This window comes from Artemia sp. Qi Xiang Cuo, chromosome 4 (genome assembly GCF_049724085.1).
Source record: "Artemia sp. Qi Xiang Cuo chromosome 4, ASM4972408v1, whole genome shotgun sequence".
Taxonomy (NCBI): domain Eukaryota; kingdom Metazoa; phylum Arthropoda; class Branchiopoda; order Anostraca; family Artemiidae; genus Artemia; species Artemia sp. Qi Xiang Cuo.
Window position 1 is genome coordinate 44,596,733 of NC_142797.1, and position 26,611 is coordinate 44,623,343.

General features: G+C 36.2%; 1 protein-coding gene across 1 annotated transcript in view; it reads left to right on the forward strand.

The window, feature by feature from the left end:
- The first annotated feature begins 3,893 nt into the window (after positions 1-3,893).
- The window catches only part of EMC10 (ER membrane protein complex subunit 10), a 67,683-nt gene continuing 44,965 nt past the window's right edge, over positions 3,894-26,611 (forward strand). The window contains exon 1 of the mRNA XM_089087885.1: positions 3,894-3,948. Coding sequence (XP_088944011.1) covers positions 3,894-3,948 — 55 coding nt within the window. The remainder of the gene's footprint in view (positions 3,949-26,611) is intronic.

Genomic DNA, 26,611 nt, shown 5'->3' on the forward strand with positions numbered 1-26,611 from the left:
ATGTGACATTGTAACTATTGGACACCATCCATTTCAATAGCACTCGATATACAACGATATTCTGTTTCGGGTTGAAGTCGGTAATAAGTTTTTGCTTTGAAGGCACCCAGTGCATACTCCCATCCTCTACTAAAGATAAATTGTACGGGCTAAGAGAGTATCTACCCACCGGCCTATTTATGCACGGGAAAACCAAGTCTTTTACTAAACCATGGATTTCCATAGGTATTTCAGCGTCAATTTCAAAAAACCATCCCTGTGCCCCATTCTCCTCAACGGTAGCAATATTTAGGAAATTCGAAGCACATGGATTGTTAAGCCGTATTTAATTGCCACACGGCAAACAGTAGTGAGACATTGCCGACGGGTAAAGGGAATTCGTATCCAAAAAAACCGTATCTGACTTTTCGTCGGTGTACCAACCGGTGTACCAAACATACCAACCCCTCATCAATCTCTCTACAAACAGAGGCTGATCCACGTCGGCGATCAGGCCTATTTCTTCTTTGCTGATTTTAAGTATCAAGTCCTTCACCAGATGAGGAGTGGAAAAATAATACCATATTTCCAACCCAAATTCCCCATACATTTTATCCCTATTTTTGCACACAATGTCCAGCAGAGTCAATACATCACTGGCCAAGGATAGTTTACAGTAATCCCACCCATTTTTACATCCACCCTTTGCCCCAAACCTCTTAGTAAATTCATAGTCGCTAGTGGTGCACTGACTCTCAGTAAGAGAATTGTAAAAAGCTTCAATGGGTGTTAATGACACCTTATCTAGTCTCGAGGCAGAATTGTAGTTATCATATGCATATATACTCTTACACATTAATAAATCATACCTTTCATTATAGGGGAAGCGCTTTTTAAGGAAGGGGAAGCTATCAAAATTGTCGCTTTTCGGTACCTGAATCAATTAACTTAAACACTTGGGGAAGAAGCTGAAAGAGTCTAAGAATTGGATTTTATTCAGGCACGTGTTACCCTTGTCAACTGTTTTCTACATGAATTCTAGCAGCAGTAGGTTCTCCGACGATTTGGCTATGATATTATATGAAAAAGAACCATCTACCCATGCCTTATCTACAACTCTTCCCTTGGCAATGCGGGCCAACACCGGTAAAAGAAATTTTAAACCGTAATTGGAATTGTGTATAAAAACCGGTACGAAATATTTCTGTCTATCGTTTAAATTGCACGATTGATGTGTGCAAAACCCCTCTAAATTTACTCCCTCCCGATGTAGTTTTCTGCCATAATTGATCATGGTCGATCGTCTTCCTCTTTACCCCAGTCCCAACACCAACATCAAATTCCCCCGTGCAAACCCAACATACTTTTTGATTTTTAATGGCCAATATGTCATCTGGTGATAGGAGCATAGGATGGTTTGTGTAACGCAGGCGAGAAATTGCACCATTCATTGTTTTAATTAGAATGGTCAATGCCGACCGCATGCAGTCTTCACCCCCCAACGACTCAACTACATCCAAAACTTGCATAGTATTACTGGAATGTCGTTGCGCGTGAGCGTAAGATACCTCTATGGCCTCATGTATTTTAACAGGATTTGGATTTGACATCGTACACGCTTGTGAGTCTCGCTACGTAGTCTAAAGCGATCTTATTACTCTGTAGGAGCGTGTTCTGAAAATTCTTAAAACGTAAGATCGCTCTATTTCCACTTACCGTTGCCACAGCCTGGTATCCACCACGTTTACAGTGTCTCATGTGATGTTTTAACTTTAAATTACTACGAGATCATGAGAGGCATGTTGGACAGTAATAGCATACACCACTCTGTTTTTTACCCTCAGATAAAACCCTACTAATATCTGTAATTGGATTAAAATGTCATATTGAATCAGGCTCTGTGGGTGGCGTGTAAAGAAGCCAAACGAAATGCTTCACTGACTCAATGGACGTAGCCCTCACTGGAAGTAACACACCCATTTTTATCAGAGCGCTGACCCTCTTCAAATTATGTTTCATATTGCAACACCGTAACACCAATATTTAAATGGTCATTAGCCCTCTCAAAATATCTATTACTTTTAATATTACGGGAAATTGACCATTTTAACAATTACAATCTACTTTAGGAAACCTTTACCCCTTCATCTCATTAACTGCTAATTCACCCAACTTTTTCTTAGATGCTTTATCACGCAGAGGTCTATAGGTGGCAGTAATAAATTCTTACTTGAAACACTGTAGCCTCGCTTCGAAAAAGATTCGTTGTATTCCCTGGCAACCCTCTAAATCACAATGATATTTTAATTCAATATGCTCACTCCCACCACTTAAAATAAAACCCTTTATAAATTTACAGATGTTACACTTAAACTCTCAATAAATAAAACAACCGAACCAATACTCCCTCGTTATAATTATCAAGTTTAATTACAATGATGCTGACCTAATCTAAAAAACCTCCTCATAATTTGATAAATGCGGGCGAATTGCTAACATCTCTGTATGTAAGTATTTTGAATAGAGCTCGCTCGCATTTTCATTTAAAAAATTTTTTTAGTGCTATTGATGCTTTTAAACTGTCTCTCCCTCCCCACACTCCCATCTGTTGTTCAATAAGGGCTCAAATTTTGTTAACATATAAATGAGAAATAGCCAGTTGGTCTATTATTATATCCCCTGACATTAAAGAGTTAAAGGGGTCACCGAATTCTGCACAGTAGACATTTGTATGGTGTAAGGCAGAGTTAGAAAGGAAAAAATCTGGAAGTATAAATGCTGGTAGGGGTATTGTTTCACTACTACTACTACCGTTAACCTCAATGGCAGGGTGTGGCATAGAATCGACAATAGCACCACCCCCAGTCTGTTCAATTACATTAGTTCCCCGTTGTGTAAAATCACCCAAATCACTTAGTATGCCTTCCAGGGTATTTGGGGATAGTTGATCTAGCCAGCCTTTATTGTCCTGTGATGGAATTTCTTTATGAAAACCCGGTTTAGATAAACTTGTGCTACTATCACCCAAATACTCATTCATAAACCTATTTTTCCATTCCAGGTCCTTCACAATATTAATATCACAGCTTAAGTCATCTAGGCTGGCCATATCCCCAAAACAAGCATTTATAAAGTCCCTTTCCCACTCCATATCATCAACAATAACTAAAGTATCTGCATCTCTAAACTCCATAGGATGTGTAATGCTTACCGCAGGTTCACTGAAAATAAGTGCTCCTTGACCTGATGGTGGTTGCGGTAATTAACTGATCTTAATCTATAAAAACTGGGTTAATTTTCCATATGAAACATCCAATATTTTATAAAGTCAAAAACTATGCCAATTTTTTATCCCATCAAAATTTAATTTCTCTCCTAGCATTATATCTGCTAAATACTTGTTCAGTTCAATCATACAAAGTAGCCAAAGAGAGCTCAATCAGTTTTATATTACGCCACTTTTATGATATTAATTTCACTGAAAATAATTGAACAGAAAAAAGCCCGATAATTATTTACTAGTTGGTAGGCACACATAACGTGAATTTTGGTTAATGCCAATAAAATAAATGGAAGTACGATAAAAAAATTGTTATGGAGTTTCCAATGCATCAGTACTGAAGCGATAACCTATTTTTCGTGAAGCATTTCAAAACAGTTCTAGTCACGTGTTTACCGCCTACTAAATAAGTACAAAAAATTTACGTATCAGAGTTAAGCCACTACCTGATTAAGGTTTGTTATAAGAATAGTCAAGGCTTGAAAGTCAAATAATATTTAACTTCTCTAAAAAGGAATTTGCAAAATTGTGAGTGTTTTATAAACCTAAACAAAAATATGGGGTTATTTGATAAGTGGACTTACGTTAGAAATTGCAGGTGGGCCCTTAAAAACTCCAAGTCCATCTTAACAGGATGCGTAACCGATTACAGTTGGCCTTATCGAGTTCAACGATTGTATTAGGTGCCTGTCAGTGTTGATAGGGGTATCATCTAACTTCACTCGCTTTTGCTCGGGGGCTGATTATCAGTGTCCTAGAATAAAAATTAATTTCAGTTTTTTCACTTGGTAACCTATAACTTTTTAAGCCTAAATTTCAATCATCTTAAAATTTCAATAGATGGAGCCTAAACGAAATAAGATAAATAAGATACATAAGATACATAAATAAGATACTAATAAGATACATAATAAGATAAATAAAAAATAAGATACATAAAATAAGATACATAAATAAGATACATAAAAAAATATATAAAAAAACAATTTTTATTATTTAGTTCGTTTGTTATTTATTCAGAATATCAATGGGGAGCACCCTTTCCCCCAACTCCCATTTTTTCCTCAATAATTACCCCCTTGAGTTGATATAGACGCGCGTATTTTCAGTTTTTTCACTAGGTAATTTATAACCATATAGGTCTAATTTCAATCATCTTAAAACACATAGAAAAAAGAATGAGAGTCCTAGATGGAGCCTAAGCCAGATATATTTTAAATAGGATACATAAAGAAAAAAATTTTGATTATTTTTTTCGCCTGTTATTTACTCAGAATATTAATGGGGAGCACCCCTTTCCCTTGACCCTTGAAAAATGTGTCCGACAAGACCTCTAGTCGTGAAATATATATATATATATATATATATATATATATATATATATATATATATATATATATATATATATATATATATATATATATATATATATATATATATATATATATATATATATATATATATATATATATATATATATATATATATATATATATATATATATATATATATATATATATATATATATATATATATATATATATATATATATATATATATATATATATATATATATATATATATATATATATATATATATATATATATATATATATATATATATATATATATATATATATATATATATATATATATATATATATATATATACACATATATATATATATATATATATATATATATATATATCTATCTATCTATCTATCTATCTATCTATCTATCTATCTATCTTATCTATATATATATATATATCTATATCTATATCTATCTATCTATCTATCTATCTATCTATCTATCTATCTATCTATCTATCTATCTATCTATCTATCTATCTATCTATCTATTCTCTCTCTCTCTCTCTCTCTATATATATATATATATATATATATATATATATATATATATATATATATATATATATATATATATATATATATATATATATATATATATATATATATATATATATATATACCCATGGTAGGGCATGAAACCACGAAACTGCACATATATTTTTGTATAATTCCTTATACATCTATGAATGAACCAGAAACTAGGCATTGGCTCAGAAACCTGTCTGGTAAGTTATATATCGTTCGTAGTAATAGGTGACTGACCGTGGTAAAACATATTACACAATCACCCGTCGGATCAATAGGGGCCTGGCAGTGGTAAGACATATTACGCAATCCCCTGTCGCGGTGCATACTAGCTCACTACTTTCAGTCTGCATATTATTTCATTTAATTACATTTAAAATGGATGAGCTTTTCATTTTTTACCTAAGAAAATAGCTGGAATTTTTCTTCATACCGAATAAACCATTAAGTATCTTTTTGTTTCATTGTAATCGAAGTGTTCTCATGTGAAGTGTTTATCATGTATTTTTCAATTTGCTAAATTTACCCCTTTTAGATGCAGTTTATCATTTGACTGATATTAGGTATTTATGAGTTTATAATTTGGAATAAATCCCCAAAAGAAAAAATGAATAATATCCAAAAGAGCAGCCAAAAGCAATAAAAAAGCAGCAGTTCAGCCTTAGCCTACAGGACATATATTTTATAAAGAAGCCAAAAAAACTTTAAAATGCATTTTTCAAACTGTTATTAAAAACCAGTTTTTAATACAAGACGGCTTCTTAGGAATCCAAAAGAGCAAAAAAAAACCATGAATATAAAAGTCGCCCATTTCAACTGAAAAAATTAAGCTTCTGAGTTCAAAGTTATATTCAAAGTTTTTACCCAGATAACTGACGAATTTTTTGAAACAGTATTCGAAGTTTTGAACGCAGTAATGCTCTATGAAAAAAACTACTAATTTTGATAATTATTTTTGTTAAGAATATAGCTAATAGATAATTCAACTACTCGTATTATGCAAGGGTTCTGAAACGCCACAACCATTTTGTTTCTACCAGATTTCTACTTCTCTTGATGAATAACGAAGAAGTTTCCAGCCAGCGACTTGTGGATTTTTGAACTCATGAATAGGCTCGAATCTGTTGTAAATTTAAGTTGTGATTTGAGAAAGACTAAGGAAAACATTAATGTTTGCGGTCAGCATTGATCGCACCGGCGGCGCGCCGCCGACCTCTTACAGGTGTCACGGTGCGATCACGCTGCTTTGGTCCAGCTGCCATTGGTATTCCCTCATCGGCGCGGCGCCGGGGTCTAGTGTGAATTATTTTCTTCCTCCGACATCCTAGTTAACCTCTATTATTCCTTTATTTTTCCTTACTTTTCTTATTGCGGATCAGTTTGGGGAAATACAAACCGTTCCTTCACTGAAAAACTAAAATTTACCCAAAACCGTGCCATTAAAGCAGTTTTTCGGTTTTCCCATCTATCTCCAACCCGTGATTCGTACTCATATTTTGGTATAGCTCCACTGGATACAATCATACAAAAATTAAACTTATCGCTTGTAAATCAAGCTTGAAACGAACAAAAATCACTAATAACAAGAGTTTGGGTATGACCTCTTTCTCTCATTGTAAAAGTCTAAAACCTACTGCGTCATTGGCGCTCTACTGAAAACTAATTTTATAACAAATATTTTCTTTTGTACTTAATATTGAAAATAAACATTAAAATGATAGTAACATTTTGAACAGATGAGCTTTCAGCAATTAGTACCGTTATAAGTCACATAATCAGTTTAATTTATTAGCTCTTTTTAAAGTTGTTAAAGACGAATATAGTTTCACTACAAACAAGTGTTTGTATACTTACTCCTTTCCTAACTGTAAATAAAAACCAAAAGCCTACTGTGTCATTGGTGCTTAACTGAAAAGAATTATATTACAAATATTTTCTTTTCCAGTTATTACAGAATTGAAAATAAAACTATAATTACAGTGAAATAAATTCTTGAACTGATGGATCTTTCAACAATTAATATCATTATACATCAAATATTCAATTTGATGTTGTTTATACTTTCCAAGACAGTTCATGACGTATATAGTTTTCAGTAAAGCGCCAATGACGCAATAGGTTTTAGACTTTTACAATGAGAGAATTAGGTCATACCCTAACTCTTGTTTGTAGTGATTTTTGTTCGTTTCAAGCTTGATTTGCATATTCAACTTCAGTTTCACTCGTTTTAAAATTTGTTTATTAATTTAAATTAATGTCTATTGTATGTTTGTTCGCATTGATCGTTTATTTAATTTCTGTTCGTTTTAAGTTTCATTTATTTTTAAATAGGAAAAGGTTTTTTTTTCGTTTTAAGCTTGATTTTCATATTAAATCTAAGCATTACTCGCTTTAAGATCTATTTATTCATTTATATTATTACTTATTGTATGTTTTTGCTATGATTGTTTATTTAATTTCTGTTCGTTTTGGGTATCATTTATTCTTTAATAGTAATTTCCGGTGGTTTTGAGTTTGAATTTAAACAGGTATTTGTATCTCCTGAGCTTAAGTTTAAAATGACCTTTACTTTTCTTCGAAAAACTTATTTTTCGAAAGTTTTTTTAATTAATTGAATAAAATAATGAATCATTTCTTTTTATGAAAAGCTGAATTACACATTGCAGTCGTTTCAAAGGTTTAGAAAATTTATTTGGTTCCAATTCCATTCCTCGTTTCTCACCATTCTAATTTCCGATATTGATTATTGTCCCATCAGTAATTTACTCCAATTCTGTAGAGAACACTTTTTTTATTTAATTTTTTAATAATTGTGATACTTTTTTCAATAATTTTTTTTCCTTTTTGATTGCAAAAAAATTCAAGTTTTTTAAAAATTCCTTATTTCAAAATCAAACTTTTAAAAAGAAATCAAATATTCATCAAAGTATCAAAACTAGTATCAAAGTGAAAAAATGGGTTTGTGTCAACCTCGGGGTTTTTATTATATGATGTCTGAACTAATTTTTAACAAAATTGCTATCTCAAAATTATTATGGGATGGGTTAGAGGAAAAAGGGCGTGGGGGGGACAATTAAGCCTCGGTCTCTTTTGACTCTTTAAAAGTGAACTAGAACTTTCTATTTTCAATCAAATGAGCCTTCTCTGAAGTTTATACGAGTTTCCTTTCTATAAGAACCATATATATCCCCAGAGTAGAACTTACAACGCCTGTCCCTGGGGGTTGTGTCGACCCTGGAGTTTTATATCTGATGGTTGAGCTATTTTTAACAAAATCGTCAACTCAAATTTTTATCGGATGGGTTTATCTATCCGATACACCCAAAGGTGTGGAGGGTGGGAAGGGATAGTTGCCCTCCGATCTTTCTTTACTCTGAGAAAATGAGCTACACCTGATGTCCTTTCAAATGAACCCTCTCTGAAGTTTATACGAGCATCCCTTTCATAAGGACCAAATACGGCAACAGGACATAGCTTAAAATGCCTGTCCCCCGGGCCCTGGGGGGATATGTCGAAACCGGAGTTTTTGTTATTTAACCTTTGAACTGTTTTGAGAAAATGGCTCTCTCAAAATTCTATTCGGATGGGTTTGAGGAAAATAAAGTGTGGAGATGGAGGCTAGTTGCCCTCCGATCTCTTTTGACTCTTAGAAAGTGAATGAGATCTTTCAATCTCCAATCATATGCGCCCTCCAAAGTTTATACGAACATACCTTCCAAAAGAACCATATATGCCCACAGAGCAATACTTACCCCGCCGGCCCCTGGCCCTGGGGGGGGGGGAGGTTGTGTCTACCCAGGAGTTTTTCATACCTGACCTTTGAAATATTTATAACGAAATGGTCATACGTAAAGGCATTTTTGTAGTATGATCTTTGAACTATTCCCAACACAATGGCTACCTCAAATTTTTTATCAGCTGTATTTGGGGAAAAGAGCTTGGGGGCTAATTGCCCTCCAATTACTTTTGACTCTTAAATAGGCCACTATAACTATCGATGTCCAATCGAATGAGCCCCCTTCGAAGTTTAGACAACGACCGTTACTATATGAAGTGCCTCTGTAAAAAAATAAATGGACTGTGGGGGAGGCTAGCTGCCCTACAATCACTTTTGACTCTTACAAAGTGAATTACAACTTTCAATTTCCAATCGAATGAGCCCTCTAGGAATTTAATACGAGCATCCCTTCCATAACAACCATATATGCCCCCAGGGCATAAATTACAACACAGACCTACGGGCCCCGGGAGGCTGTTTTGACCCCTGATTTTTCGTTATATGGTTTTTGAGCTATTTAACAAAAAGCTATCTCAAAGTTCTTATCGGATGGGTTTGACAAAAAAGGGCGTGGAGGGGGGCGGGACTAGGTGCCCTCCAATTTCTTTTGACTCTTAAAAAGCGAAATAGAACTTTCAATATCCAATCAAACGATCCCTCTTTGAAGCTAATGGGAGCATCCCTTCCATAAGACCCAAATATGCCCCCAGGGCATAACTTACAACGCCTACCCCCGGGCCCTGGGGGTCTATAGCGACCCGGGAGGTTTATGTTATCAGAATTTGAACTATTCATGGTAAAATGTATATATAAAAATTTTTATCTGATGCATTTAGGGCAGCGAGGAGTGGGGGGGGGGCTAGGGACCCTACGATCTCTTTTGACTGTTAAAAAGTGGAATAGAGCTTTCAATTTAAAATCAAATGAGCCCTCTCCGAAGTGTATACGAGCATCTCTTCCATAATAACCGGACAACGATATCGCGAATCCGTACAATCTCTCTTCACTCTTATTGTCTATTAGATTCATACTGGCGCTATGCTGCGTCATTGCGGCGTCTTGCGGCGTCACATTGGGTTTTACTATGTTCTTCCATAATTCCGCTATTTTCTTAATTTTGTTTGACCTCTACTGTCGCATATCCCCTATTTTTATTTTTGCAGATTCAATACACTTATTGTTTAAATTTACTTTATTTCTGCAATGTATCTCAGAATAATTGAACAAATTTCTGATTATGCCATGTCCTCCTTGCGAGACATGAGGTTCAAAAGATTGTGACATTTTACCGCCAGAAATTTTATTTACTGTTGCGTTCACTTCGTAACCTCTGTTACAGTTTCTTAAGGTAGAAATTCCTTCCCCTACCTTAGCTGGGTAGACAAGCCTTTCGTTTGCCACGTCTAATAGTACTCTATTAGATTTGTGCCGATAATGGCTTCATACGGAAAGTTATCGCATATTATAAAATTTGTCGGAAAGATTCTATTATCCCTTTTTACGTTTAGGCGTATTGAACCTTTAGCATCCAATTTATGCCCTGTCAGGGTAGTTAAATTTGGATATTAAAATTTCCTTGTTGCCTAATATGCGGAGGCAACATATTAAATACGCATGATTCTATGATGTTCACGGTAGCACCAGAGTCAATTAAAGCCTTAAAGTAAATATTTGCCACACAAAAATCATTAAATATAGGTAAGTTATTATTACTATCACTACAAGACGGTACTACTATCGGTTTGGACCTATAAAACATTCTAGGCGCCCTCTGGATCCAATTTATTCTTCTGAGGGGCGTGGATTTATTTCGTACGTTGGTGTCTGCAATAGAGATTCAGACATGTGAGATTCCGTAGGCATATCTAATTTATTTACATTTGTCTGCCTTCGCTATGTATTATTACGATAGTTTGGATTTCTTGCGTCAGTGCCGGCTGCTTGCGGTGACTGCAAATACCATCGGCTTGGAAAATTTGCTTTTCCCGTCGGCCAATTAACTATTTGCCGTTGGTTTGAAAAATTTGTATTTCCCATTGGCAAATTTTCGGGACTTCTATATACCATTCTCGCATTATATTGGCTTTGGCGAGTATTTTGGGTTTTCAAATCGGTAATTAATTTGTCTATTGGGGGGAGGATTGTACAAATTGGGTTGGCACGCGTTGTAAGGTACTGATTGCCGCAATCTTCCCTAGCTATAGCCTAGTGTACCGCTGGCGCTAAAACTTGTTCTGCCGAACAAATAGCTGCCATAATTTTGCGTTTTACCGATGGTGATCCTTTGTGTGTGATTGGGGACATAACGGCACTCTTTCGCGATATGCCCAGGTCGATTGCAAATATAGCATCGTATTATTGTAGGGTTATTTTCATAACTAAATCGTTTGACGGGCTGAAAACGTACGGTTTTCTGCCTTACGGGTTCTTGAGTTCTATTTCTTTGTGGCACTGGGGAGTTATCCCTTGAAAAAAAAATTAGTAGATGCATGATCGCCCTTGAAGTTCAGGTTTGCGTTTGATTCACCTAGGCTGTTTATTTTCGTTTTACTGTGATTTGCCACCATCGTATCGACTTCGATTAATCGCCCTACCTCCTGAACTGCAAGATCTAACGTCTGAATATTTTTGGATAATCCCATTCTATATAGTTTTAGGGGTAGCCCTTGCAAAAAGGTATTTTAGTATGACTTGTTCATACAGTTCTCCTGAACATTTTCCGTATTTTGCTTCTACTAAAATCCGTATATTATCCAGATATTCTCTTACGTTTTGTGAATGGTCAAAGCATACGATTCCGTGTTTTAATTTATTTGTGGAACTAGTTTCGATAAATCTATCTTTAAATGCCGTTAACAGTTTGTCCACCGTATTTATTGGAAAGCTGGCATCATCACCTATAGTATGTTCAATTTGCTTTAGAAAGGTTATGACCTGGCCTTTTATTCTTAATAGAAGCATGCCGACTAACGTTTCTAGCTCTGTTTTTGTTAATTCTACAAACTGGGCCAATTGGATATTAAATTCGTCGATATCTGATTGTCCATCGTATTGTGGGATAGATTTTGCTATTTCGACATTCTTCGCGACCAACTTTTGCGCCATTAATAGTCCGCTTAATTCTTCTGACATTTTTGGTTTTGAATTAACTCAAAATAATTTCTTTTTCACTTAACCTATTTTGGTAGAGGCTATTATCTCCTATGAGACATTTTAAAGGGAATCCTATTATAGCTTAGCGATTATAGGCCTAATCACTTTTTATTATATGTCTGTATCTCTCCAATGATTAAATTTAAATTACAAAGTTTATGGACTAACTATTTCACGTGTTTTCCTCCAAATTTCCGACCGTGCCATATGTAGCGATATAAAAAAAAATTAGGCTGACCTTAATTGTGGCAATAAAGATTGACCGCGTCAAATGTAATATTATGATCTAAAGCTGTGAACTTACATCTTATAAGTTTTCCGATAGCGCCACTTATAGCGCTAAAGACTTTACCATCGAGGCCTTCGCCACAGAAATGGAGAGCAAGGTTAATGGGTGACCACGCCACTCTCAATCTTAGAGAGAAAATAAAATATATGACTATATAAATGTAACCTCTTTTCTTTGAGCTATCTGCAGATCAGATCCCTGGGAACGTACGTATAGAGGCATGCGAACTAGTTACCAGCTGTGCGATTATATACAGGCCTATAAAATAAAATAAACACAAATAGAAAAGCAATAGTTTTATTGAGACTTACATTTAGGTGTACAACAGTGCTTCACTTCAAATGACGACAACAAGTGCAAGGATTAAATTGGCTCTCAAAAATAATGTTGATGGCAATAGAGACAAACCATAATTGAAACGAAAAAAACAGTTTTTTCACTATATCACAAAAATATAACTTCTGCGCTTTACCAGCTTTTTCACGATTGGCCCAAGTCCTGTGGAGGGGGCCGCTATTTTGTAATTATGTTTGCAGACTCACTACATTATGCGAACTATCTATCCAATGATTTGTTTTAAAATTTTCGATGATTTAAACGTTCACACTGCTCTTATAATTTAAACTGCCTGAGAAAAATTGTATCTAGCATCTTTTTTATTACCAAATGTCTTAGCGAAATTCAAACCGAATAGCGCCGTTGTTTGACTGAGGCTAACATGCAATTTCTCTTTTTGCTGATTAAAAACTATTCTTTTTTTTGAAGCTAGATTTAAACTTAATTAGAGGAAGTCGGAATTATCTTTAGAAAGAAAAAGATTTTATTTTTTTGTATTTTAAATATATTACAGTTTACTCACGGTACAATAGCGTTGCCTCTATAGGGGCTGCATATATTTGTCCATAAAAGCGTATGTAGTGATATATATATATATATATATATATATATATATATATATATATATATATATATATATATATATATATATATATATATATATATATATATATATATATATATATATATATATATATATATATATATATATATATATATATATATATATATATATATATATATATATATATATATATATATATATATATATATATATATATATATATATATATACCCCTGAGGGCTTCATACTTATTTTGGTGCCAAACATAATATCCTATTATATTCCCACGATTTGTTGTCTATAAATCAAAATTTTTACAGGACAATTATCTTATCTAAAGCTAAATCAGAGCCGAATTTCAAGTTTTTTATTTTGTGCTCAATAGCCATATCAAGATTTAAATGTTTAAATTAGACATTCAAAAATTTCAAGATTTCAAAAAATTTCATTTATAAATCTACCACAGCTTGAAACCCTGAGAATTGAAATCACCAATCTGTACCTATCAAATACTCTATACCAAACACATGATTTTTTTTCAGTGTTTTGACTCATATACTTTGTTTGAAGTGCATCCCTACATGCATCTTTATTAGAGTTGATATTCTTCTGACGATATTGGTCTGTATTTGAACATTTCAGGATGAATAGAAGAGGAAATAGTAACGAAGAACTCTAAACTAACAGGACTCTAGACTGACAAGACTAGCCATTATAAACGTTCACCGAAATACTGAGGTAGATGACGACTATGTAATAAATAGATATGGTAGGGATAGAAAGCAAAAAATAACCTTTTCCTATAAAATTGTGAACTCTGTGATTTAAACAAAATATATCGAACTTTCAAAAGTGGAAAGATACGCTACATCAGAAGCACCGCTATAGCGTTGCCTATAGTAAAGGCCATACGGCTCCAATGTTTTATTATTTTTCCCCCAGAGGCACTTCATATGGAAGGGGTCGTCGTATAAACTTCAAAGTGGGCTCGTTCAATTGGAAATCGAGAGTTCTAGTGCCCTTTTTAAGGGTAGAAAGTGATCAGAGGGCAACTAGCCCCACACGCCCTTTTTTTTACCAAATGCATTCGATAGAAATTTCGAGATTGCCATTTTGTCAAAAATAGGTCATTGATCACATAACAAAAACTCCAGTGTCGACAAAACCTCTAAGAGCCCGAGGGCAAGCGTTATAAATTATTCCCTGGGGGCATATATGGTTCTTATGGAAGGAATGCTCGTAATAAACTTCACAGAGGGTTCATTTGGTTGAAAAGTGAAAGTTCTAGTTCCTTTTTTTAAGAGTCAAAAGATAATGGAAGGTAGCCAACCCTAACCCACGCCCATTTTTCCCAGATGCATCCCATAAAAATTTTGAGCTGGTCAAATGTTAAAAATAGTTCAAAAATTACAGAACAAAAATTTCAGGGTCGACACTGCCCCCCAGGGCCCGAGTGCAGGCGTTGTAAGTTATGCCCTGGGGAAGGGGTTCTTATGGGGTTCTAATAGGGTTCTTATGGAAGGGGTGCTCGTATAAACTTCAAAGAGGGCTCATTTGATAAGAAATTGAAATTTTTATTTAACGTTTGAAGATTAAAAAAATCGGAGGGCACTTAGCCCTCCGATTTCGCCCTCCTCCACGCCCCTTCTTCCTCAAACCCATCCGATAAGAACTTTGAGGTAGCCATTTTTTTTATATTTCAAAGGCCATATAAGAAAAACTTCGGGTTCGACACAGCCCCCCCCCAGGGCCCGAGTGCAGGCGTTGTAAGTTTTGCCCTGGCGGAATATATGGCTGTAATGGAAGGAATGCTCGTAAAAACTTCAGAGAGGGCTCATTTGATTGGAAATTGAATTAGGGCTCATTTGATTGGGAATTTAATCTAGTTCAGTTTTGAGAGTCAAAAGAGATTGGAGGGCAACTAGCAACCCCCATGCCCCTTTTCCCCAAATGCATCCGATGAAAATTTTGAGATAGCCATTTTTTTGAAAATTAACCAAAAGTCAGATAACAAAAACTCGGGTGTCGACAAAACCTCCCTGGGCCTTGGAACAGGCGTTGTAAGTTATGCCCTGGAGCATATATGGTTCTTATGAAAGGGATGCTCGTATAAACGGCAGAAAGGGTTCATTTGATTGGAAATTGAAAGTTGGAATTAACTTTTTAAGGGTCAAAAGGTATTCGAGGGCAACTAGCCCTCCCCCTTACTCCTTCTTTTTCAAAACCCATCGGATGAAAATTTTTAGATGGACATTTTGTTAAAAATAGTTTAAAGGTCGGACAAGAAAAACTCCGGTGTCAATACAACCCCCAGGGCCTGGGGAAGGCGTTCTAAGTTATTCCCCGAAGGCATCTATGGTTCTTATGAGAGGGATGTTTATAAGAACTTCATAGAGGGCTCATTTGATTGGAAATTGAATGTTCTATTTCATTTTTAAGAGTCGATAGATTGAAGGACAATTAGCCCCCCCACTCACCCCCTTTTGTCCGAAACCCAACCGCTACAAGTATTGAGATAGCAATTTTTATAAAATTGTTCAAAAATTGTATAACAAAACTCCGGTGTCGACACAACCCCCCAGGGCCCGTGTGGTTGGCGTTGTAATTGTTGTCCTGGGAGCGTATAAAGTTCTTATGAAGAGGATGTTCGCATTAACTCCAGAGAGGGCTCATTTGATTAAAAATTGAAAGTTTGAGTTCAGTTTTTAAGAGTCAAAAGAGATCCGAGGGCAACTGCCCCCCCCCCACGCACCTTCTTTTTCCAAACCCCTTTGATGGAAATTTTGAGATCGACAGTTTGTTAAAAATAGTTCAAAATTCGATTAAAAAAAATCCAATATCAATCAAACCCCCAGGGCCCGGTGAAGGCGTTCTAAGTTATGCCCTGAAGACATGCATGGTTCTTACGAAATGGATGCTCGTATAAACTTCATAGAGGGCTCTTTTGATTATAAGTTCATAGTTCTGGTTCACATTTTATGAGTCAAGAAATTGAAGGCCAACTAGCGCCCCCCCCCCACGCCTTTTTTCCCCAACCCCATCCGCTACAAATTTTGAGATAGCTATTTTTTTTAAATTGTTCAAAAACTAGAAAACAAAACTCCGGTGTCCATTCAATCCCCCGGGGCCCGGGGGGACGTTGTAAGTGTTGTCCTGGGGGTGTATATGGTTCTTATGAAGGGGATGCTCGTATAAACTTCAGACAGAGCTCATTAGATTGTAAATTGAAAGTTCTAGCTCACTTTTTAAGAGTTAAAAGATGTACGAGGGAAAGTAGCCCCCCCCCCCCCCAAAAAAAAACACCCTTTTTTCCCCAAACCCATCTGATAAAAAATTTGAGATAGTCATTTCATTAAAATAGTTCAAAGGTCAGATAAAAAAAAACTAATGTCGACGCAACCCCCCGGGCACAGGCTCAGGCGTTGTAAGTAATGCTCTTGGGGCATATATGGTTCTTATGGAGGGGATGCTCGTATAAACTTCGGAGAGGGCTCATTTGATTGGAAATGTAAAGTTCTTGTTCACTTCTTAATTGTCAAAGGAGATCGGAGGGCAACTATTTCCCCCCTCCACGCCCTCTTTTCCTCAAACCCATCCGATAAGAACTTTAAGGTAGTACTTTTTTCAAAATGGTTCAAGGATCATATAAAAGTAGTACCCCCGTAGGCACTTCAAAGGCTCAGATAGGGAAATTATCCCCCACCATCAATTTCGATGGAAAGTATGAAGTGGCTCTTGTCGACTGTATTCTCAAAAATACCTATGACATCCTGAGAAAGGATCGTAAATATGAAATAAAAATTAGACCCTATGATTGGCCGCCACCACCAGGTGATCAAGAACAAGTTCGAAAAATCAATTTGTTGTATTATCCATATATTGAATTCCCTTACGAGGAACTCACTTGTATGAATGATTTATGTCGTTCTATTAATAAAATAATTTCAACTCGTAAAAAAGGAGCTTTTCATTTAAACTATTCAAAGGAGAAGGGCAAGTTCTACATTAGTTCACCTATTGCCAGTTAAAATGTTATTTTCAATGATAATCTAAAGGATGTTATTGGCTTTAAGCTCAATATAATCAATGGTAGAAGTGCCGGAAACACTAATTTCATTTTTGCTGACTACCCGCCTGTCTTCTCCACAGACACTTGTATATTTCTATACGCATCCTTTGTGGAAACGTCGAGAGTCGGTAATTCAAATGTCCCCCTCCTACGTGTTCTTGAACGAAAAACCAATCAAGAACATATTCACCACTACAATATAAAGCATCTTCAGTATATTCCCGTAAACACTTCCTATTTGGAACTCTGTCAGTTAACACTAAGAACCGAATTGGGTGATCCAATAGCAATTTCAAAAGGTTTGGCTGTGATTACATGCCATTTTCGACCCATCATTCAACAGCAAGATGTCTCATAAAAAAGTGGTATTCACTTGTCCTGATATTGACTGCTATGTTAATACTCTTGGCCCAAGACAACAGGGCAATGGAATGGACTACTACAAAGGTCGCTCGTCAATGTCTGGTTACGGTCTTGGCAGTTGGTTTGCTAAGCTGTTTCGCTCTTCACTACCACTGGCTAGAAAATATCTTGTACCGGCTGCGACGGATTTTGCATTCTCTACACTATGCGACTGGGTCTCTGGCAAGGATTTTAAAAAAAGTACTTCGGAAAATCTTAGGTCCAGTGCGCGAACCCTTGGACAGAAATTAAAACAAAATGGTAAAGGTTTAAAAAGGCAAAGAAACAATGCATCCCTCATCAGTCTCCACTCAAGACGGAAACATAAGACATCCCTTTTGTCAAAGAAAAGAAGGAGAAAGCCGACACGTAGTGTAAACAAAAGTCACAGGAAGAAGAAAATTGTCAGATCGAAAATAGAGATCTTCTCCTAAGATGTCCTACCTACCGTATCAGGATTCCCACCCTTCAATCACCGTCTTATTGAATATATTAAATGCCGAATCTGTTGATATGAGTGTCAAGAATGGATACTATGAACAATTTTATCCGCAACACCCCATCTCCGACAATATCCACTTTCATATTTATTCCAATGAATACTACTTTATGGACATGTCTTCAACATTTATAGATTTGCAAATGAAAGTACGGAAATCCGATAATTCAATGTCGATTCGGGGCGAGGGAATATCCTATGAAAATTGTATACTACATAATTTATTTCGTCAAATTAGTGTGTATATAAATGGCACGCTGTTGAGAACAAGCACCACTCTCTCCAATTATACAAGCTATATGCTATTCATGCTGATGACACCATAGTCATACAACGAATTGAGAGGCGCCTCCAATGGATATGAATACATTACTAATACTGCTAGTACAGATGCACTTAAAAATGCTACAACTAGTGAATTACATCTAGTTGGAAAAATATATCATGAAATATTTAATATACCCCAATGGCTGCCACCCAATGTTAAAGTGGATATAAAACTAACGCTTGCACCCTCCAATTTCATATTGAGAAAAGAACTTGCTGGCAATCCTGATGTAAGTCTCTCCCTCACCTCGGCAATACTTCATGTACGTAAACAACAGGTTATGAGTTCTGTTGCTTTGGCCTTGGAAAAACTGAGAGCCAATGGCAACAATATTAAACTACTTGTTCCTCATACAATCACCAATCAGCGTCATATCGCAATGGGCTCACGCACCTTCACCGATTCATCCTTTATCAATGGTGAAATTCCATCAAAACTAGCGTTGGCCTTTGTAAAAAGTGCCAGTGCAATAGGATCATGGACTGAATGTCCACATAGATTCGAGATGTTTGGACTTTCATCTCTTGTGTGCAAAGTAAACGGCATCCCACTCTACAATCTATCTTTTGATAAATTCTCTAGAACTGTGTACGAGCTGACCATGCGAACCCTAGATCATGATTCGCAACTATTCGAACATTGTATAATCGAGGATATGTTTGCTAAAACACTTGGTGTCATTGTACTGGATTTGTCGGGCACACAGGATATGGGTATAGTACGTACGGGGACTATACGTTTAGAGTGTATATTTACCGACCCATTGGCCGAGAGAATTGCCCGAATATCACTAAACCAATATGAAACCTATTGGGAAATCACTCCCGAAGGTAGTATTCTACTAGACTTGGCGCCATGATCACCAGTCAAATAATCACTTTATTTAGTATGGACCTCTACATGTCACAGTACAAATCCTATTGTCTGGCCTCAGACTTTCTTGGAAAAATTCAAAATTTTAACAATACCTTAATTATTGTTAATAGCAGTCCGTCGACTGTGCTGACAGGTTATTGGCTGTGAAACTTTCAAACAATGAAGACGATTGCATTTTTTTATCCTCTTGGTCTACCCTATACATTCTACACACCCCACATCAGAAACTATATTGAGAGCAGTGGGAAAACTATTATTCAAAATCGGAAGAGGGTACAGGATCTAACGACTAAAAGCTGCTGCTTCCATGCACTACTATATTTTGTGTTCCGATGTCTTGGCTATACTTACAAGCAGTTTCTCCATATTTATGTTGACAATCCCCGTCTGAAAGACTTTCTAGTGGAAAATATCCTATCATACCTATATAGTATTGATTTCAGTGACCTAAGAGTAAAGTTCTTAAAAAATGTTTGTGAATTTGTTTATTAATAAAATGTATATATATACAACAATGTCTTTAAATATTCACTTTAGATTTCTTCATCTTCGATGTATAGGCAACTGTCGTGAACCACTAATGGTGGTAAATCATTTGGATTCACTGTATATTGATCTTGATTGACTGCAAAGTCAGGGTCACATTTTCTACAGTACAATGTAACTTCACTCTTGTCATATCTCCTTGTATAGTCAATGATACTATTTGCATTCATATTATGAAATTCACGAGTTTCAATCTGTCTATTTGAAGCAATATCACATACAGTGTTTTCAAATGGTGAATCACATTCGGTCACAGCCAAATAAAAATCACTTGGTTTATAGTCATAGTAGGTGGTGTCATCACAACGATGACGTAGAAACCAAATTGTCTTGTTACCCCAACAGTTGAATCGTAGACCAGATTCCTCTTCCCAGAATAATTTAAATCCACGACGATACCAATCTCGTAGAAATAAACTAAAATCTCGTTTGGGATTCTTTCCAATCATAGTGGGGTAAGTATTCTCCCACTGATGACATTTATCATATTGGCAATTGGAGCACAGGTGCCCTCTAGGATGAGAGTCACACACCTCCTCAAGACATGAATTACATCCTTTAATTTGTACTGCATAGCCTCTATGTAATTTACAAGGATTACATAATTTACACTTTTCACTATAGTCATCAATAATTGTACATTTCTCACATTGATTCCAACTGCCAAGAGTGTACATGCACAATGGGCATATATAGAACATTTTTTGGTTTCCGGTGTCAACTCACACTCAGCTAAAACGAAACTGATCCTCGTCGTTCGATAAATTCAACGAGATAGAAATGGCGAGAGAGAGGAGTAGCTCTGTGACGTTACCTCTGTCGAAGGGGGAACCATCTAAATTGAATCCCTTGGTAATGTTTTCAAAAGTATATCCACAATATGATTCTGCTTTGTTCCAATTAATATATCAATAAATTGACTATAAGCATTTGAATCACATTTTAAAAGTTTCATACAATAGTCCAATGGTGGAGAATCACTCCTCATTATATTGTCAATTGTTCCCCTACAAGAGAATATCCTGCGTTTAAGAGATAACTCGAGGAAATCATCATCCAAAATCAAATGTTTTTCCATAAACACTACATTTGATCTAATTCTCTCTTTCTCAAATTTATTCATTTTTTCAGTCCTTTCACTCCAACTGCTGACTCTAGACTGACCCTGATTCGTTAGCTCTAACCAGAAAAGCATGTACAATTAGTGATAGAGTTTATTGTCTTCAATATGTTTCACCAATGCACTTAAAGCACATTGAAGTCTATTCACATGTGCTATATCAACTTTAGCGGCGAAACATAATTGATCCTCCATTTTAAATTTGCTCAAGGATATTACATATCTTGCATATGCTGCATCCCATTCCAGACAAAGCCGCGATCCTTTCGTAATTTCCACCGCAATGTTTGGTGCTCTTGTACTATTATCATTAACTCCACTATTAACTTCTAATAGGGTAAACATTCCACTCATCGGCATCAACACAAATATATATCCAAATGAGTAAAGTCAAACTGTTCTCACTCCTTTGAATTCTATTCACAGACTAATAAAAATATAGCAAAAATCATTTCTATATAGTCCCACCTCCGCTAATATGTAAGCACGTCTCTGATTGGCTGAGAAGGAGGATGTATCCGACTCGCTGATTGGCTAAGAAGTGGGATCTAACTGTTTCCTGGGAACTCGTAACATTTGGCTCGGAAACAATAACAAATACTATTTCTGGATCATAAAATCTGCCTCGAACAGGAAGGAAGTGTCATTAACTGTTTCCGGGAACCTCATAACATCTGGCTCGAACAACAACATCAAATACGATTTCTGGACACCATGACATTGACGATCGATTACGCAATCAAGTTCTTAGAAATTCACGTCCCCCTCGAGTCCTAGATCAATAACTATGCTCCCGTTAGAATTCAATGCGCATGTGCAACCTTTGCCCTGGAGCTATTACACAAAGAAACATCAAATAAATCGACCTTGGAAAAAGAGGTCATTGACCCCATTAACCACGTGTTCTCCCTAATGACTCTATGCCCTTATAGAGGGTGCAAAAAAAGTTGTAGGTGGCAGCAGGGGTGCGTGATCGGAGTCGGACCCCCATCTCTACTAGTATACAGACGTTTTCAGGGGGAATTTTTTCTGGTCGGGGGGGGGGGTGGGTCGGGGGATATATGGGAGGATCTTTTCATGAAGAAAGTTTTCATGGGGGAAGGGACATTGCTATGAAGGGGGTGCCAGATTTCCCATCATTATTTAAAAAAAATCATAAATTAAATATAAAAAACAAGTTTTTCAACTGAAAGTAAAGAGCAACAGCAAAACTTAAAACGAACAAAAAAATATTAGTTATATGATTGGGTTCACCTTCTAGTCAATCCCTCGCTCTTTAAGACAAAGATTTTTTTGTACTTTCACAAGAGCTATTTATTCTAATTAACGGCCTTTGTGATTAACGGGTCATTTTTAAAGAATTGGAACAAAATTTGAACTTTAGCTTAAAGAGCAAGGTATTGACTAGAGGGCAAACCCCCTAATATACGTATTAAAAATATATGAATATAGAAGTTCGTTACGTAAGTTAATTCGTAAGTTACGTATATTTATTACTAATTTAAACGTTCGTAAATAAAATTCAACAAGTATCGAGAAAGCCATTTAACCAAATAAAAGTAAAATTAATATGCAAATTTCGTTTTAATTATTCATGCACGGTGAGCCAAAATCAAAATCTGCATTAATTCCAAAACGTTCACAAATAAAATAAAAAAATACAAGTTTTTTTTAATCAAACAGTTCGTGGTAACAGTTCGTTACCACGAACTGTAAGTAAGGAGCGACCCTCAATGGTAACCGAAACTCTAGAAAACGGTATTTAGATACAAATATATACATCAAAAGAATTAGATTTTAATGCTGATTTCAAATATATAAGTTTCATCAAGTTTAGTCCTACCCATCAAAAGGTACGCGCCTGAGAAAATTTGGCTGATTTCCGAAAAAAGGGGGAAAGACCCCCTAAAATCTATAGAACCCTAGTGAAAATCACACCATCATATTCAGCGGATCAGAGAACCCTACTGTAGAGGTTTCAAGCTCTTATCTACAAAAATGTGGAATTTTGCATTTTTTGCCAGAAGAAAGATCACGGGTGCGTGTTTATTTGTTTTTTTTCTTTTTACCAGGGGTGATGGTATCGACCCAGTGGTTCTAGAATATCGTGGGAGGGCTCATTAGAATGGAAATTAAAAGTTCTATTGCAATTTATAATTGACCAAAAAATGGAGGGCAACTAGGCCCCCTCCCCCGCTCATTTTTTCCCAAATTCACCTGATCAAAATTTTGAGACAGCCATTTTGTTTAGAACAGTCGAAAATCTAATAACTATGTCTTTGAGGATGACTTAATCCCCCACAGTTCCCGGGGGAAGGGCTGCAAGTTATGAACTTTGCCTGTTGCTTACATATTGTATTGGTTATTGGGAAGTTTACAGACATTTTCAGGAAGGATTTTTTTCTGGTGGGGGGGGGATGGAGGAGGGGGTTTCTCGGGAGAATCTTTCTGTGGAGGATTTTGCTTTGGGGTAAGGGACATTTCTATGAAGGAGGCGCCGGATTTCCCAGTATTATTTAAAAAACGATCCGAAATTAAATTTAAAAAAAAACAATTTTTTTTCAACTGAAAGTAAGAAACAACATTAGAACTTAAAACGAACAGAAATTATTACGTATATGAGGGGATTCTCCCCCAAGTCAATACCTCGCTCTTTACGCTACAGTTTTTTTTAGTGTCCTCAAAAGAGCTATCTATTCTAATTAAACGGCCTTTGTGATTCAGGGGTTTGTGAATCAGATTTTTTTTAGCTTTTAACGTAAAGAGCGTGGTATTGACTAAGGTGAGTACCCCCTCATATACGTAATAAAAAAAAAACAAGCGATACGGCTCAATAGTAATGGAAACTTTTAAAAACGGAATTTTGATGTCAATAAATGTATCAAAAGAATGGGCTTATAATGCTGATTCTAAATATATAATTTTTATTAAGTATAGTATTACTCATCAAAGGCTACGAGCCTGAGAATATTTACCTGATTTTTTAAAGAGAGAGGAAACATCCCCTACAAGTGAAAGAATTCTAGTGAAAATCACACCGTCAGATTCAGCGTATCAGAAAACCCTATTACATAGGTTTCAAGCCCATATCTGCAAAAATCTGCAACTTTGTATTTTTTGCCAGAAGAAAAATATACGAATATAGAAGTTCGTTACGTAAGTTAATTTGTAAATTATGTCAGAACCAAATTTAGAGACAGCCATTTAGCAAAAGAAGAGTAAAATTTTTATGCAAATTTTGTTTACTTATTCAATGACGGTGAGCCAAAATAAAAGCTGCATTAACTAAAAAACGATCAGAAATTAAATAAAAAAAAACAAGTTTTTTAAACTGAAAGTAAGGAGCGACATTAAAACTTAAAACGAACAGAAATTAGTCCGTAAATGAAAGGGGCTGTCCCCTCCTCAACGCCTCGCTCTTTACGCTAAAGTTTGACTCTGTCTCACAACTTTATTTTTTAAAACAATATTTTGATTGGATGTGTTTGGGTGAATGATGGACGTGGGGGGGGGAGGCTAGTTGCCCTCCAATCACTTTCAACTATTAAGAAGGTACTAGCCCTTTGAATTTTCAATCAAATGAGCCCCTTTTGAAGTTTCTATGACAACGCCTTCTATAAAAACTTTATATACCCCAGGACATAACTTAAAACCCTTGCCCTGGGAGTTGTTGGGGAGTGTCCACCTCAAAAAAATATTTTCTATTAAAAAGGGCACTAGCTGTTTAATTTCCAATCGAATGAGCCTGTTTTGAAGTTTCTACGACAAAGCCTTCTATTAAAACCTTATATGCCCCCAGGGCATAACTTAAAACCCTTGCCCTAAGGGTTGTAGGGGAGTATCCTTCTCAAAAATATATTTTCTATCTGGAAATCAAGTACGCTGAACAAAATGGCTATCTTAAAATTTTTATTGGATTTGTCTAGGGGAATGATGGGCTTTCGGGAGGGGCTACTTCCCCTCCAATCAGTTTCGACTATTAAGAAGGGAACTAGCCCTTTGAATTTCCAATCGAATGAGCATTTTTTGAAGTTTATACGACAACACCTTCTAATAAAAATTTTGTATGCCCCCAAGACATAACTTAAAACCCTTGCCCTGAGGGTTGTGGGGGAGTGTCCTCCTAAAAAATATATTTTCTATCTGGAAATCAACTTGCCTACGCTGAAAAAAATGGCTATCTCAAAATTCTGATAGGATGTGTTTGGGGGAATGATGGTCGTGGGGGGGCTAGTTGCCCTCTAATCACTTTCAAATATTAAAAAGGGCACTAGCCCTTTGAATTTTCAATCGAATGAGCCTGTTTTGAAGTTTCTAAGACAACACCTTCTATAAAACCTTATATGCCCCCAGGGCTAACTTAAAACCCTTGCCCTGAGGGTTGTGGGGGAGTATCCTCCTCAAAAACACATTTTCTATCTGGAAATCAACTACGCTTAACAAAATGGCTATCTCACAATTTTGATTGGATGTGTTTTGGCTAATGATGGGGGTGGGGGGTGGGATCTAGTTGCCCTCCAATCTGTTTCGACTATTAAAAAGAGCACTAGCCCTTTGAATTTCCAATCGAATGAGCCTGTTTTGAAGTTTCTATGACAACGCCTTCTATAAAAACCTTATATGCCCCCAGTGGATAACTTAAAACCCTTGCACAGAGGGTTGTGGGGGAAATTCCTCCTCAAAAAGATATTTTCTAACTGAAAATCAGCTACGCTGACAAAATGCCTATCTAAAAATTTTGACGGGATGTGTGTGGAGGAAATATGGGCGGGGAGAGGGGGGTTATTTGCCCTCCAATCACTTTCGACTTTTAAGAAGGGTACTAGCCCTTTGAATTTCCAGTCGAATGAGCCTGTTTCGAAGTTTCTACGACAACGCCTTCAATAAAAACCTTATATGCCCCCAGGGCATAACTTAAAACCCTTGCCCTGAGGGTTTTGGGAGAGTGTCCTCCTCAAAAACATATTTTCTATCTGGAAATCAACTACCCTGAACAAAATGGTTATCTACAAATTTTGATTAGATGTCTTTTAGGTACTGATGGGCGTGGGGGGGGGGGGGCTTGTTGCCTTCACAAAGCATTTGACTATAAAAAGGGAACTACTCAATTGAATTTCACGTTGACTGTTCTTGTATTTCATTTTCTGCAACGAACGAATCTATAAAAACCTTATATGGCCCCAGGGCATAACTTGAAACCCTTGCCCTGAGGGTTGTGGGCGAGTGTCCTCCTCAAAAACACATTTTCTATCTGGAAATCAACTACGCTAAACAAAATGGCTATCTCAAAATTTCGATTGCATGTGTTTTGGGGACTGATTGGCGTGAGGGGGGGGGGCTAGTTGCCCTCCAATCACTTTCAACTATTAAAAAGGGCACTAGAACTCACGATTTCTAGTCGAAGGAGCTCCTTGTTAAGTATCTACAATGACCTCTTCTATATTAATTGCCCCTCTTTAAAGAAAAAAAAAATAATAAACGGTACAGTGT